Source organism: Macrobrachium rosenbergii, chromosome 11, assembly GCF_040412425.1.
Source record: "Macrobrachium rosenbergii isolate ZJJX-2024 chromosome 11, ASM4041242v1, whole genome shotgun sequence".
Taxonomy (NCBI): Eukaryota; Metazoa; Arthropoda; class Malacostraca; order Decapoda; family Palaemonidae; genus Macrobrachium; species Macrobrachium rosenbergii.
Window position 1 is genome coordinate 47,595,617 of NC_089751.1, and position 17,388 is coordinate 47,613,004.

The window sequence follows — 17,388 nt, forward strand, 5'->3', positions numbered from 1 at the left end:
AACAACATGACTGTAAATTTTATCGTTTTCTAGAAAAGTTTTTCCCTTAAAGACGAGAAGAGAAATAGGAAATTGGAGAATTGTTGCCTTTTGATAGTAGACGCCACTTGTGTCTCAGCATTCAGTAAGAACACACACACACACACACGTATATATTATATATATAGAAGGATAAAAGTTTGTTGCTATAGGGCGAAAAGCCTAATGAAAGGAAGGTTGAATGGCAACCTGCCCCCGAAAAAAATAAAAGCAGGTAGGAAGGGCACCAATAGCATAATGATAAAAATAGCCATGAATACTTTGAGTGAATATTACAAATTTTTTGGTCTGATGCTATTATGACAAGAATGCAATGACACCTGGAAACGGCCCTGGAACAAAAATTATTTAAGGAAAGTCAAAGAATTTTTTTTAACAAGTGATGTCTTATGACGAGTTTTGTTTACGATTAAGGATTGTTTCATAGGCAATGAGGAGATTGATTTTCTCGTAAGAAAAAAAGTCGCGGAATTAAGAGACGAGAAATAGTAGCAGTATACGTTGGTATATTCTTGTCTCTGTATGGTAAGATCTTTGAGGGCTTATGATAGTTACGTCGTACCTCTCTCCCTTCCTTCCTCTAGTTTTCTTTAGCCTGGCCTAGAAAGGGCATTAGGTGGCCAGTCCTACTGGCCCCTGCTCTTAAAAGTAAATAGTTCCTTGAGAGATCTTTGATTAATGGGTAAAGTTTGTCTGTGAAACGATGCTCTCGAGTATTTTTGTGGAACAGTGATGAACATGAATAACGGTTAAGGTTGTTAACAAATCATCTGAATAGGAGTTTTAAGAACGAAATAAGAGATAGGTTTCATGCATTTACCAGAGTCCTGGATTGTATGGAGAAATACCAAGAGGGAAGAGAAAAGCTGAAAACCATCTTTTGAGCTACCACAAGCTGTTAGGTGATATTTAGATCAGTGTGAAATAAATGATTGGGAAAAAGACCTCAGAACCCATATACCTGGAGACAGCATCTATGAGTGCTGAGATGTTATCTAAGATAGGGAAGAAAAATGTTACAAGGTTTGACTTATTTTCGCGCACACCGTGAACAGATAATCGATGGAGCCTTATTTTCAGTAGCAGTAGTAGTATTAGAGAAGGATTTATGGTTTGAGCAAGAAAGGAAAATATGCAAATTTCGTAGTCTTGTATAGTTTCGTGGATAAACTATGTACTATTGCATGTAAAATTGCAATCAACAATGGATAACAATTTTTTGCAGATTTTTCTTGGTTCATGGAAGTCTACGTGGAATTCATTATGCCAAGGCCTCGAAAGAAAAGACAAAATTATATAATTCCTGATCAAAATCTTACCTCCACTTCCGAGAGTACTACCACCACCCCCACGACCACAACTCCTGGTACAACCACTCAAGGCAATACCTCCATTCCCGAGCCTACCCGAACTGTGGGAACTGTTGTATTCTCCAACACCCTTCCTGAAGTGACAACTACCACTGCACCAGAGCGTACCTTTCCTACCCTAGGCAGTACCACCAATGGAACCACACCACCAGATAATCCTATCACCGGTTCAGTGAATATTACTAATATCACAGAGGAAGATATTTCGGTGGCGAAGAAATTTGCGGAGGAAATGTCATTAGCGAGTGTTGCTGTACTCGTAAACCAGGACACTACAACTCAAAAGGAGTAAGTCCGCTGTCTCTTTAGACGCAACCATAATATTGTAATTAAATTTATTACTGAATTTAGTTCTGTTCCTTGATCATTTAACCTGAGAAATGAGATATTGCAGAATGACTCTTCCAGTTTTGATATTATGAAACTGACTGATTGTTTTGAGATGCTATGAAAGTTCATACGTTTTCACCTTCATGTTAGACTTTGATTTAAAGTTATTAATAAATATTGAAAGTTTTTCAGCGACTCTTAACGATAGGTTGTAAAACGATGGACCAGACGCTTGCTTTTCATAAGCATTTGCAAGAAACATAGAACAGTAATATGTATCTATGAGGTTATTACAGTAGTACGAATATCGCGTTTGATTTCATAGGACGCTCGAAGACTGCACGGGCTGATGGAAACGTTTTCTCAGCAGATTTCAGATGGCGTACTTTAGGAGGCTTTTTGGGGTATAATTTTCTTGAAATGATCGATGAATTAACGCAATCTTGCTTTGCAACTACTGTGGCCATCAACACCAGCTTTTGCTTAAACTTTTCCACTTAGCGTATTTGACAGCTATGTTTTAGCCCCTGACTGTCGACAGTCAATAAGAACCAGACAAGAGGAACAACAGATATCAGAATGCCGCATGGCAAGAAGAGACACTGCGCAGTACCCTACCAAAGGATTAGATTTTTCTTTAAATCAGTTTCACTGAGATGTGTTGTCTTGATGATAGTAAAAAAAAAAAGGAGAGAATGTTATTAGACTAATCTTTAACCGAACAACCTTTCTTTCCCCTTTTTCCAGCTTCTTTATGAGTATAGTTTTTGCGATAATTTATGCATAGAAGTTGAATTGGATAATGACGAACAAAATTCGATTTCACGGAAATCACCTAGAGTTGACAGCATTTGTCTTTACAGTACAGTAAATTATAATAAATATCGATTTCATTACTCTTCCTCATTTTCTCTTTCCATCTCTTTCAGAGAGGGATTAGTATCAGGGGAAGGGAAACTTCAGAACAAGGATGCAATAGAATTAGAAATGGAAGCCGAAAACATTACTTTTAGCGCGGATGATCCTTCTCTGAAGCACCAGACCGCCTTCCGGAGAACGGATCCGATTTCTACAAAAATGGCTCGCGGTGGTTTAATTCTAATAGAAGCTACGAGTTTCTTCCAAAAAAGGTAAATATTGAGCGTTTTCATAAAAATTTTGGACGAGAGAGAGAGAGAGAGAGAGAGAGAGAGAGAGAGAGAGAGAGAGAGAGAGAGAGAGTGTTTATTTCAACTGCTCTTTCCATCTCTAAATTGACATTAATGTGTTTTGATAGTCCTACAATGATCCTTAGAAGAAAACTAATTTCCTTCTCTCCTTTTATTAGCTTCGAGATACCGGACGAGGCTGTATCGGGCTTACTGGTTCTCGGTCCCATTGGTAATTGTTCCGACATATTGAGCGATTTCAGGAGGCCGCAGTTTAGTGTCTGTTTTCCAAACAGTCCTTACCGGACGTTGGACGGAAGTTGCAACAACTTGGCCAACATTCTTTGGGGAGCGGCTTTCCGGCCTTACAGGAGAGATTTGCGTGCTGAGTATGATGACGGTATGGGTTTAACATTTCATATTTTGAAATTAAAACATAGGCGTATTTCATATTTTAGTATTTTAATTTTGAGCAGTGTCGGAATTTTTTACACACACGAATAATGTCTCTACAAACGCATGACAAATACGAAGATAAACAGTGTTCATTTACAGCACCAGATCTTAATTATAGACATGTATAGAGCGATATCAGATAGACATTCGTTAAAATGGATGTTAGAACGATGTATTGCAGAATATGTGGTTTTTTCGGTACCAACGGTATACTCAAGGCGTACTTAACTACTTTTGCAGTTGTCTAATTATGCCGTAGGGAATGTGAAACATTTCAGTGTTAATTTTCTTTTGCTTTAAACTCTAATAATTATGATATACAAAGCTGCGGTTGTATATACTCTTCCTTACATTCCTAAATTGTTTTCCTGTCACTTCCGAAAACTTAAGTATACCTTATTTTACCCAGACCACTGAGCTGATTAACAGCTCTCCTAGAGAGGGCTGGTCCGAAGGATTAGACTTATTTTACGTGGCTAAGAACCGATTGGTTACCTAGCAACGGGACATACAGCTTATTGTGGAATCCGAACCACATTATACAGAGAAATGAATTTCTGTCACCAGAAATAAAATCCTTTAATTCTTTATTGGCCGGCTGGAGACTCGAACGCGGGCCCAGCAGAGTGCTACCCGAAAATTATACCGACCCGTCCAGCGAGGAACTAGTCACTTCCGAAAACCTTGATATACTTTTAGTTTTGTAGTCTCATAAAAAAAGGGCAAGCGTACATTCATGCATGTGGATACTTCTGCTCATGAACGCATGCATGCATGAGCAGAAAAATGTATATGATAGTCTTGTTGTAATATTGATTCCAGTTTGAGTGTGACTACTTGGTAATAGGAAAGTAATTTTGTACCCTAATTCTGGTTTCGAGGAATAATCATTCGTATTTATTAACAGCTCTCCTTCTCCATCCCAGTATGGGGGTAGTGCCGACAGTGCACCTCATGCGGTGGTGCACTGTAGGCATTACTTAAGGTTCTTTCCAGCGTGCCTTCGGCCCCTAGCTGCAACCCCTTTTGTTCCTTTTAATGTAACTCCTTTCATATTCTCTTTCTTCCTTCTTACTTTCCACCCACTTCTAACAATTGATTCATAGTGCAATTGCTTTGAGGTTTTCCTCCTGTTACATCTTTCAAACTTTTACTTTCAGTTTCAGTTTGAGCTGTGAATGATCTCATAGGTCCCAGTGCTTGGCCTTTGGCTTAAATTCTATATTCAATTAAGTTCTCCTTCTCCAGTAAGCGATCATATTTTTTCTTCAGGAAATACAAATACATAAGACCCACAGCTAATGAGAGGGCGATTCGGATGGATGCTTTCCCTTTTTATTTCTCTGATCATTCAGAACGCTTTTAGGTCATTCTTTCACCAGATGCATACTAATGTTGCAGCCAGTCAGCTTACTGGTTAAAACCTGTTGTTTTTTGTCACCAGAAATGCATCGTATCAGTAAAAATTGCCAGTTATTCAGACAAAAATTGATTCAATTTCCTGAGAAAAATGTCAGTCAGACAGCCACTCAGTTAATCGGAGTAAATTTTTTCCGCCATTTTCACGTTAAAGGGTGACCGGTTCGTGCCAATCGCTATGAAATCAGCGCGCCAGTCGTGTATGGCCAGCTTTAGAATAGTATAAGTTAAACAGATAGCCAGTGAAAATTCTGAATTGTTTTTCCGGTCAGTAGAAAAGTATCAGTCAAACGGCTCATGAAGATTGAAACATTATGTTTTCAGGAGTCTCGACCCTCCGGCGGTCAGTACTAAATATTGACCTCCCCAGCGCCCGCTTAGTCAGCACGACCATCAACAGGATTCGGAGCGAAGGGTCTCGCTCTCTCTCCATTCTGCACATGTCCTTTGGCCAGTTCCTTGACCATGACTTCGTCGCGACGCCGCTCGCTCAAGGTACGGAAGAGTAAAAAAAATCTCATGACTGATGTAATTATGTACTTGTAACATCATTTTTTTAAACAGATTGATGACGGCATAAGTTTTGCTCCATAATTTTTTTTTCAAAAGTACACATTGATCATTTCTGTTTATTAAAGTTTCGTTCATTGTCGCTTATTTTGTTTGCCGAGAAAATGTACGAAAATAATTTTATAGAAGCTCCTGTTGTTGCGAACGATTGATATTTTCCCTTTGTTCATTCATCAGTTACAAGTATTTACGGGGGTGGCCCCGTCAGGTGTTGCCATAAATTTTCGTTCATGCATCCGGACTGCGCTCCAATTTCGATACCGTCAGACGACGAGTTCTACAAGTGCTTCGGTGAAACCTGTATGGAATTCGTCCGTTCAGCTCCGATCCCGCATTTTTGTCGTTTTTGTAAGTAAAAACATGTACGTACTACTATATATATATATATATATATATATATATATATATATATATATATATATATATATATATATATATATATATATATATATATATATATATATATATATGACTTTTTATCACTATCATCACCGTGATTCATACACAATCAGTAAGCTACAAACGTCCTTTAATATCCAATTCGCTCTAACTCGGAAATAATATATTTTCATATATGTTACCGAAGGGGATTTTATTTTATTTGATAGTAAGTTCGTCGTCCCGTGGGCTCGAACCAGCGAAGGACAAGAACTCGGTAACATATATGAAAATATATTATTTCCGAGGTAGAGCGAATTGGATATTAAAGGACGTTTGTGGACTATTATATATATATATATATATATATATATATATATATATATATATATATATATATATATATATATATGTGTGTGTGTGTGTGTGTGTGTGTGTGTGTGTGTGTGTGTGTGTAATATATATATATATATATATATATATATATATACTGTTTATATGTATATTATATATATATATATATATATATATATATATATATATATATATATATATATATATATATATATGTATATCAGAATTTTTACCGTAATCCATTTCCCCGTAACATGGTTGGCTTCCAGAAAAACAAAAAATGATCTTTGACACATTCATACCTAAACTTTCGCAAGGCTCGTCAGCACGTTTTGTCTTCGCCCGACTTGTACCCCTACTCTCTAACTGTATTTTTGGACCATTCTTTCCAATACCTCTTTCATTTCATCTTTATAGTCCTTTCCAGGTCTCTCCCCGCCCTTTCAGAGTTATGTACTCTTTTCACCAAAATTTCACCCCGTAGGGGGGTAGCGCCATCAGTGCACCTCACGCGGTCCACTGTAGGCATTACTTAAGGTTCTTTGCAGCGTCCCTTCGGTCCCTAACTGCAACCCCTTTCATTCCTTTTACTGTACCTCCATTCATATTCTTCCATCTTACTTTCCACCTTCTTCTAACAGTGTTTATTAGTGGAACTGCGAGGTTTTCCTCCTGTTACGCCTTTTACTCTCAATTTTCCTTTCAGCGCTGAATGACCTCATAGGTCCCAGCGCTTCGTCGTTGGCCTAAATTGTCTATTCTATCTTCACCAAACTTTCATTCTCCATTCTTTCCATATGACTGAATCATCTCAAATCATTTGGATCCACCCTTTTACCACTCCTACGTATATTCACCTTTCTCACCCTGACAGTTCTTCTTATAATACATATACGTACTTATCAGAATTTCTTTAGTAAATCCATTAGGTTTCTCAGTTACTGATATTATTCAAGCTGGCAGACAGTCATATTCAACGAGCAACATGGACAGTTAACACGCAAAGGAAACAAGCGCAGAGAATACTGTATTCATGGAAAGAGAGACAAAACAAGTGAAATAGAAAGAAATACCGATGAAATCAATAAAGAAGCAAAGGCAGATCACAAACCGACATTTTTTTGTTCCTTCCCACGTTAAACTTTGAAATCTGTAGAAGAACGAATGAAGAAATCGACTTTTATTCTAAGACCTCAATGCTATCAAGGATATGAATTGGTTTCAGTTCATACTTAGATACATTTACTAGGGGTTTTCAGGTTTGGTAAAATTTCTCTCTTCAACAGATTTGAATGCAATGAGGTGAAATGCATTTTTATTGCAGCACCGTAGATTAAGTCTTGGAATCAAATTTTCATGACTTGGATTCTTGTAATTCTCAATAGGAAACATATCCAAAAAGATTAGGGAACTAAGGATGCGTCCGTACTGTAATGAAACTTGTTGTAAACACGTCTACAACTTGTCGAACACACATCACAAACAGGTTAATACAAGGCAAGTGCTTCATAGGATTATCCAGCGTTTGCCAAAAATTCGTTTTCCACTGATGTTTGCTGACCTGTTCGCAATCTGTATGTGACACGTACCCGATAATTTCCAACGTGCGTTTATGACAAGTTCTACTGTGGTGTGGACGTACAGTTCATTGTGGCAGTTTGATTTTATAAATCATTCGAATTAAATTTAATTCCTCTGCTCCGGTAAAGTCCCCAGGGAACAAAGTAGTCAGCAATCAGCCTACCTGGACGGCTCTGCCATCTACGGGGTCCAACCCATTCAATCAATGGAGCTTCGGAACTTAACCTGTGGACTTCTGAAAGGACAGGTAAGGAGAGGTGGATCTTCTTAAGGAGTTATTATTGGCTGTCATCCTAGGATAACCTTTGCTTCATAACAACAAACCATCGTTGTGTGACGTTTGCAATGCCTGCTCTTATGGAGAACTTCTGTGACACATGTGTTTAGAGAGATTATAGCAAGCCCACTAGCCGTCATGCCCTTTGTATGAATTTAACTCGAGTTTGCTTGTGGAGTTAATTGATATGCATGTACATAATGTGCTCTCAGACGAAGGAAACTTTCTTCGAAATTTATAGTATGAATCATGAAAGCTTTGATTAAAACATAGTTATATAAATCCTGTATTTTTGGCTTTTTCAACTTTTTAGTTATATAAATCCTGTATTTTTGGCTTTTTCAACTGTTTAGTTGTATAAATCTTGTATTTTTGACTTTTTCATTTTTAAACATAAGTGTGCTTCAAAGCCCTCCTGAGATGACGACAGCATTGGATTTATATTTACTGATATTCAGGTTGCTCTCTTCAAGGAAGTAACAATAATTTATTACTAATAGCTATTCTTATTTTTTTCTCTTCATACTTGAGCGTTTCAAGATCTAAAGATACGTAGTGTACCTTTATTTTTATGAGGATGTTAACATCGGAAGCAAAAGTCACTTTTTACTGTATTGCGACTTATTTAGGATCTTCAGTATTTAATAGCTCTCTATACAAGGGTCTGAATGCTATACCTAAACAGTGACAAACCGACTTTTTCAGTTTCCAACTTTGCCTTCATCTGCTTTCAGGTAACCGAAGATGGTCAAACGCTTCTTCCTAGAGAATTAAACGTGAATGATGGATGTAATACGGCTAGCATGGTAGACGAAGGGAAATACTGCTTTAAGGCAGGTAAGTCATCTAGAGTTCATTAATTTGTCACTCATGTGACATATTCTAAAAGATTGTTTTACTGTATTATAATTTTTTTTATTACTTTGAATATGGCAAAACATGAGAGCCCTGCTGTCATTGCAAGAGTCACAGATGGCAAATGACTTGGTGTCCCTGGGGGTGAGGATTACGGCGCCTTTTGACACTTTAGGCATGGCTTGGTGCCTTAGGACATTTTAGGCAGGGCAGGGCGCCCTAAGATGGGTTAGGTTAAAATTGACAGTCTGATGTGCAATTTAAGTTACATGAAACCCTGTAAACGCGTGAAGCAGCTCTTATCAAGCTTTACTCCAAACAGTAAATTGAATGCTGATCAGATCCTTCCAGCAACCAAATTCTTCCTGTCTTCAGGAGACGGTCGAGTCAACGAGCAGGTCTTGCTGACATTCTTCCAGACTCTGTTCGCCCGAGAGCACAACAGGATAGCAAAGATCCTTTGCAAGTGTCACGCTGATTGGGATGATGAAATGATCTTTCAGGAAGCCAGGAGGATCGTTTGGGCTTTGCTGCAGCAAGTCACCTACAACGAATTTTTGCCGACGGTCATTGGTAGGCTCATGATTTAGAACAAGTTCATTGTCAAATGTCGTATTAAACAAATATTTGCTGGCCCTTTAGTAAGCTTCTGAATCTAATTTAGTTAGTTCTTTATTCAGAGTATTACGAAATACTTGAATTTTGATTACCCATTTTCTCTCACTTTCTTAAGTATTTGTGTATATGTGTGCAGACATATTCATAAAGTCAGTTTGCTCCAATTCATGTTGTCTTAGAACAGTGAATTATTGGCTGCGCTCTTAACCCTTTATTCGTATTGTCTTTCGAAGGTCCAACGCTCATGACTTCTTCAAAACTTTTCCCGCTGAAAGGGGACCAGCAAACCGACGATTACGATCCATATATAAACGCTGCGATTGCAAACAATTTTGCAACAGCTGCGTATCGTTTTGGCCACAGCCTTATAGCTGTAAGTTGGCAGTGTCAGTCTTTATCTTCCTCATGTAAACGGTATAAAATGAACGCTATTTTGTGCACTTGATCATAACATTTAGGTTAAAATATTGACTACTCTGAGGCGTGAAAGGGACAGTGCTTCAGATAATCGAGAAGCAGTATAAAAGAATAATTCAAAATCATTTGTGACCGTATGTACAACACAAATGGGCAGCTTTCACAACTGTTATTCTCTTGTAAGGAAATAAACGTTCCAGTTGATTTATTGTCTGTATGCTATTGTTCCATTAATATTTTTGTAAGAGATTTTAGTCGTTCTCACCACACCGTAAGGTTCTCACATTTTATCCCTAGCTACTTACTTTGCGCTCTCACCTTCCATTCTATTTCAGCCAATTTGCTTTGCTTTTTTTCTGCCAACACTCTACCTCGCCGGTTCAGTCATTTTCTCTCTTGCAGGACAATCTATTGTACGTTACGGGACACGGGAGGACATCCCCCAAGGCATTGTCAACTCAGTTCTTCAATCCATTCGAACTCTACAGAAGGGACGCGATGTGCGACGTCGCTCGAGGAGGACTGAACCTTCCGGAGGATAATATGGATCCCTATTTTACCTTGGAGGTAGGCCTCTCTCTCTCTCTCTCTCTCTCTCTCTCTCTCTCTCTCATTGCCGCCCTGTGGCTTAGTGGAGAATATCACTGAAAGCAGTTGCAAAAGGAAAGTGCTCGACCCCCGAAAAATAATGGCTTCTTCAAATGGCGTGCTCTTGCGCTTGTACATATAATCTTACAGTTGCACATAATTAGAGACCCTTATGTACATGTTCAAGCCACCAGAATAAAGAGCAACAATGATTATAATAGTCTTGTTAATTGCTCAGTCAGCATTTCAATTACTCCCCGGATAGCGTAAACCTATTCTATTTAAACTACAGTTATTTAAACATTTCATTTTAATGCTCTTAACTTTTCCATCTGTCGCGTGCATTCAACACCATATTTTGACTACACCCCTCCATCACTCCCCCCCTCCAAAAAAAGGCTTGATTCGGTATTTCGACAGACTGTCAATCTTTGCCCCGCTTTCCTCGGTTTTAGTAAAGCTCATAAGGCTTCTCATATGCCATCATTTATAACTTACTTTTTTTTACATTTTTCGAAAAGGATATGCTAATTATTTTTGAATTTTTGAGCTTTACCTTACCAATCTTTCATTGTCTTTAATTATTTTTTACTTTTGTTTTTATTATTAAAAAAATGAACAGAATTTCATATGGAGAAATCCTACATGGGAATTTATATACAAGGCTGTAGTTGACAAATTAATATACTTCTATGTGTAAAGAGGAAAAGGTAATGAAAAATAAGTAGAGATTAGCTGTCTTGCACACATACATATGTTACATATATATATATATATATATATATATATATATATATATATATATATATATATATATATATATAGTCCCTGGTTATTGGTGGGGTTCTGTTCCCCGACAGCGTATTTATAACTGAAAATCAGCGATAACAAAAATTACCAGTAATAGCATCCTGGTTATCGGCGCACGATAACCGAGGATCCGATGCGATGTGAGGGTCAACACCGATAACTGGAGATGGTGTCCAGAAAATCCGGTTCTCGTCATCACTAGATAAGCACCGTAAACCGGATCGTTGATAACTGGGGACTATATATATGTATGTATATATATATATATATACATATATATATACTATATACATATATATATATATACATATATATATATATATATATATATATATATATATATATATACATATATATATATATATATATATATATATATATATATATATATATATATATATATATATATATATATATATATATATATACATATATACATATATATATATATATATATATATATATATATATATATATATATATACATATATATATATATATATATATATATATATATATATATATATAATTCACTTAAGGTAGATTCTTGAGCCTATGAGACGTTTTTTTGGCGGCCTCTGATTGGCTGGTACTGGGAGGTATGCAGCTCGCTCACTCTTTCATTTTAATGTCTGTAGCTCAGAAAACTTGGCAATATGTTTATATTTCTTCATTTATCTCACGTTTTACCCAAGATAGGAAAGTTCTCTTGATCATACCATAGGATCTCGGTATTAATTGTACAACTCAATCGTGATTTCTGAAATCAGTAAGATAAAAACAAAGGAACTACAACAGTAAAATGAAGAGAGAAGCATTTCATTCTTTTATACTGTTTTTTACATATCGTCGGATTTTGCATCATTCATACAATCAAGATAAATAAAACTTGTGTTTTCATACAATGAATTCACCCTGAATAGCTGGTGCTTTCAGATTTGAGATGCGTGTGATATGTGAAGAGAAAATGAAGAATATAACATATGTTGCATTCGTTCTTGACTCAGTTTGAATAATGCCAGAGAAATACAGTATATTCATTTTTCCATGTGGTATATCTGTATGTATATACATAACATGTTCAGTGATTTTAAAAACAAGCACACATTCAGTCACATTCACGCACACACACACATATATATATATATATATATATATATATATATATATATATATATATATATATATATATATATATATATATATATAGATATATAAATATACAGTATATATATTTATATAATACGATATACATATGTATATATAATATAAATCTATATATACACATTATATATATATATATATATATATATATATATATATATATATATATATATATATATATATATATATATTATATATATGTATATTTTAAGTAGCCACAATGACCTAAATTTTTTCTTCCTCACATAAGTTTGGATTCGCATTTAAATGCAAGTCTACATCACAGCAGTAAATAAATGAAGAAGCAAAGCTTCGTAGTGCTTAAGTGCTTCCTGCTAGAACCTCACGTGAATTTGTTCGAATCCTGCCACAGAAGGTGAAAGCTTCTCTGTTTATTTCCTGTTGAAAGCATAGCGCGGAAACGTGGACTTGCTTGAAGACTGCACGTTAGTTGGAATCCTGCCACGGAGGGTGGAAGCCACTCTATGACCTTTTCCCACTCGGATGTAAGCTTGCAATTGTAAGCAAATCCAAAAATGTGGGTGGAAGTTAGGAGTTCATACATATACATATACTGTATATATAATAACCAGTGCTAATGAAAGGAAACCTCTAATTTTTGTTTGAACGGTAAAGAAGAATAAGTCATAAGGTATGTCCTCGTCTTTCACAAAGGCATGGTGTCGCAAGACAGTGAACTAGACCGCTAGACCGCTTTTTTATCCGTCGTTTTCTGATTTGCCTCTGCAGGTGGCGGGAAAATTATTCAGAGGTCCTCATCCCTTTGGCCTTGATCTTCTTGCACTGAACATACAGAGAGGACGAGACCATGGCTTACCTCCGTACAACAGGTGGAGGGTATTCTGCGGTCTCCCGTCAGCGTCATCCTTCAGCGATTTGAGTAAAGAAATGGCTCAGGATAGAATTGACGCCCTTCAGAGAGTATACCTGTAAGAGACTGAAAAGTAAACTCGTCTGTTGTACATAACCCTGATCAGAACCCTTTTACTTTCCTCGTCATGCGATAGAAATTTCTGGGACAAGTTTTCTTTGCCCTGCAGTCTCTGAGGCGATAAAACAAACGTTTTCTCCCACAGGAGCGTTGAAGACATCGACTTATACGCTGGAGGAGTGTCGGAAAATCCTATACCAGGAGGCATTTTGGGCCACACCTTCACCTGTCTCATTCATAACCAGTTCTTTAGACTGAAATATGGAGACAGATACTGGTTTGAGTAAAAAACAGTCCAGGAGCCTTCAGTCCAGGTAAACCCCAGATCCCCAGCCCATCCAAATTTTCTTTCTCATATGTTAGTTAAATGATACCGTCATTTTACCCTTTTTATCTGCCTTTACCAGGAGTTCTTTAAATTTTCTGTACTTTCATATCATTAACTTATGCAATATTTTTGCCGATTCCTCTAGCGCAAATGGAACAGTTGCATAACGCGACCCTTGCAATGATCATGTGCAACAATCTACCGGAACTTGAGTATGTCCAGCGATGGCCCCTCAAGAACCCTGGGGCAGACAACCCAAAGGTTTGCTGCAAATCCATTCGCCGGTACAGCTTGAAGCCTTGGACCCCTGGGTGCCCTGATGATGAAGATCAAGATAAAGATTGCCACAAGAAGGGAAAAAGAGAAAAAGGACATTAGTCATGTCCTTAGAAGTTCATGTGAATTTTGAATTTAGTTTATAGCTGTGCCCATGATAAATAATCCACAGCTAATTTTCAAAATATTGGCTATATTTTGTGTTTAAAGAATATAATTGGCAATATTATTGGCAATTCAATAAAGAAATGATTTTGGTCCGTCAGTTTTTACTTTTTACTTTCAAGAAAAGTCCCTCAGTTTTTACTTTTTACTTTCAAGAAAACTTTTATTATTCTCGAAAGAAGAATTTTTTTGCCAGTCTTCAATATTGAAAGCCCAGTTGACAGTTGCCAATTAGCAATATGATAAGTTTGCAGTTTCGACAATATTTACCGTATTATTATGTCATTACATTTTCTGTACATAAATGCATAGAATTCACATTATAACTGTCGAACTTTTTCACTCCAATATCATATATGTCCGTATGTCTGGATATATGTCTGGACATATCTGATAAGAAAAAATGAATAATCATATGGATGTATCTGGATGTGTTGGCTTCAATTTAGTCTAGATGAGAAATTTGCATACTGTAGGCTATATGATAAATAACAGGCTTAATAATTATGAGTTCATTATTATGGCCGCTTGATTCTCTGGTCAATAACACGAAAAGCTGATGGTTTTTATAATACTGTATGTTCATTCAATGAACGAAAGTATATCTTTTTATTTCTTACCATAAAATCTATTGGCGATTTAACGAATATAAAATTCTGTCTTTTTCAGAATTTGTTTGAGCTGCTCTTACACCAGAACGTTTATTCCCCTATATATATGTTATTTTTGATAATTATGCAGGCCTGTTATTTATCATGTAGCCTACAGTATGCAAATTTCTCACCTAGGCTAAATTGAAGCCAACACATCCAGATGCATCCTTCTGATTATTCATTTTTTCTTATCAGATATGTCCAGACATACGGACATATATGATATTGGAGTGAAAAAGTTCGACAGTCATGACGTGAATTCTATGCCTTTATTTACAGAAAATGTAATGACATAATAATACGGTAAATATTGTCGAAACTGTTAACTTCTCATATTGCTAATTGGCAACTGTCAACAGCGCCTCAGCTTTGCAGATCACCTTCTCTCGGTTTCTACTGCCAAACTGAGTCAAGAATGAATGCAACATAATAAGACATATTCTTCATTTTCTCTTCACATCTCACGCATCTAAAATCTGAAAGCACGAGTGTATTCAGGGTGAATTTATTGTATGAAAACACTAGTTTTATTTTTATCTTGATCGCATGAATGATGCAAAATCCGACGATATGTAAAAAACAGTATAAAGAATGAAATGCTTCTCTCTTCATTTTACTCGTTGCAGTTCCTTTGTGTTTTCTCTTACTGGTTTCAGGAAATCACGATTGAGTTGTACAGTTAATACCGAATCCTATGGTATGATCAGAACTTTCCTATCTTGGGTAAAATGTGAGATAAATGAAGAAATATAAACATATTGCAAGTTTTCTGAGCTACAGACGTTAAAATGAAACTGTGAGCGAGCTGCGTACCTTCCTGGTACCAGCCAATCAGAGGCCGCCAAACAAACGTCTCGTAGGCCCAAGAATCCACCTTAAGTGAATCGGCTATAGTAGTCCCGTGTCCGGACTCGACTCGTGTTGTGATGCTTGTTACTCCGTCAATTTCCGCATTTCCACCTGCAAAAGCAAGCCATTAGACGCGTAGCTATGCCAATAGATGTGTATAACGTTCCTGGTGTTGCAGAACCGTCTTTTAGACGGAAAAGCTCAGTGAAATTTATTTAATCGGTGTGTTGTAGTAGTCATGTGTTGTGGTTGAAGTGATGGCGAAGGTCCCATGTCGACGTATCCTAACTGTCAAAGTAGGTTACCCATGTTTGTTTTGACACTGGGAGGAATTCAGGCAGCGATCATGGTGAAGTTTTGTGCGGGAAAGTTGGGCGTAGTGCCGAAGTTAATAATGGTGGCAGGAGGCATAGCTTAGACGATCCCACTGGCCATCACTGAAATAGGCCTAGGCCTATGCCCCATAACTAATCTGCCTTAGCTTATATTCCCATAGGCTATCCTACTTGCTTCCACCTGTGGTGATGACTTCAGCAGCGCTTTCGGACCACGGCATTAGGATATCCCTCCAGAAACTAAGCAACTACACACTACAAGGTTAGCCCAGTTTTTTTTTTTTGTTTTAATTAGGCTAACCGAAGGTTTAAATTTCTTGTAGGCCTAGACTAATGAGATCTGAGCCTCGCCCATAAAGTGTGATTTTCCATTTTGCTTTTTGAGTGCTGATAATGGTTAGCCTAGTACTGTCTTTAATGTTTATGTTTTGCTTTCGATTTCATTTTTTAAAACGCTTGGAATTACGCATTGATGAAATGTTACCTCTCTGGTGAGAGAGGAAGAGGATGGTACGGGTTTGTGAGATTAAATGGAGCAGTATAAAATTTTCATTAGTCTATTAGGCTTATGATTGTTCAAATTTTTTTTCTATCAACGGGGGTGGTTGAAAAGTAGCCTAACCTAATCCGACATAGTATGACTCTCCGAGTATTAATGTAGAAACAAAACGCAAATAAACTTACCTGTTAGATTGTAATTCACTGTTGGTGTATGCATAGGCTTAGTTCGAAAACGCTGTTTTGGGTGATAACAAAAATTGACCTTATTCAGTGTCATGCATTATTGCAACATCAGTTCGGTTTCATAATTTTATGTTGAGTCTTGAATTACAAGTAATGAGGTCTAATAACAAATTAAATAATGCAAATTGCTTCATAAAAAAAAGGGCGTTAGCGTAGTGTTTCGAACTTATAAGATAACGGTTTTTTACGCGTTCGTGTACGCTTTGGAGGTGAAAGGCTACGATAATGATTTAATTTCATTTTATAAGTAGTAATCACTACAGTTAAGAAGAAGCAGGCTAGGTCTTTGGCAGTGTGGAGGGAGACATGCAACCCTTTTAGCGCTGAAGACTTTTGGCGGGAGAATGTCATATGAAAGTAAGAAATTGATGTCGATTATATAGTGAATACAAAATTTTATTAGGTATATTTAAAAAAATACATAAAACTAGTATTGCCGATGTAGTTATCTTATGTGAAAAGCGAAAGTAATGGCAGTTTAGCCTAAACATACTTCGGTTTCCCACTTTTTAAAAACACTACAGAACTTTTATCATATTCCTTAATTCATTTCCAACAGACCTAGAGAAATGTTTAAGAACATCATCGGGCTCCACTTTTGATTTTGGTTCGTATTTTGTCGTCACTGACTTAGCAAAGCATCAGCGGGCTCCTAATCACTGTAGCGTTCCATGGCACCTAAAGTTATATCAGATGAAAAACGTTCTTGGTA

At 36.9% G+C, this 17,388-nt stretch overlaps 2 protein-coding genes across 6 annotated transcripts in view; both read left to right on the forward strand.

The window, feature by feature from the left end:
• LOC136843422 (chorion peroxidase-like) overlaps positions 1–14,190 on the forward strand; it is a 37,764-nt gene extending 23,574 nt beyond the window's left edge. Inside the window, exons 3-15 of the mRNA XM_067111868.1 lie at positions 1,265–1,697; positions 2,669–2,869; positions 3,067–3,287; positions 5,087–5,257; positions 5,510–5,680; positions 7,774–7,892; positions 8,657–8,759; positions 9,153–9,350; positions 9,629–9,768; positions 10,215–10,379; positions 13,125–13,324; positions 13,472–13,640; positions 13,800–14,190. Of these exons, the coding sequence (XP_066967969.1) occupies positions 1,265–1,697; positions 2,669–2,869; positions 3,067–3,287; positions 5,087–5,257; positions 5,510–5,680; positions 7,774–7,892; positions 8,657–8,759; positions 9,153–9,350; positions 9,629–9,768; positions 10,215–10,379; positions 13,125–13,324; positions 13,472–13,613 (2,264 nt within the window). The 3' untranslated portion in view covers positions 13,614–13,640; positions 13,800–14,190. The remainder of the gene's footprint in view (positions 1–1,264; positions 1,698–2,668; positions 2,870–3,066; positions 3,288–5,086; positions 5,258–5,509; positions 5,681–7,773; positions 7,893–8,656; positions 8,760–9,152; positions 9,351–9,628; positions 9,769–10,214; positions 10,380–13,124; positions 13,325–13,471; positions 13,641–13,799) is intronic.
• LOC136843421 (peroxidase mlt-7-like) overlaps positions 14,138–17,388 on the forward strand; it is a 203,554-nt gene continuing 200,303 nt past the window's right edge. For 2 of the 5 annotated variants that reach the window (XM_067111864.1, XM_067111865.1), the window contains exon 1: positions 14,138–16,194. The gene's annotated coding sequence lies outside the window, so the exon portion shown is untranslated. The remainder of the gene's footprint in view (positions 16,195–17,388) is intronic. The other 3 variants (XM_067111866.1, XM_067111867.1, XR_010854550.1) reach the window with 3 other exon arrangements.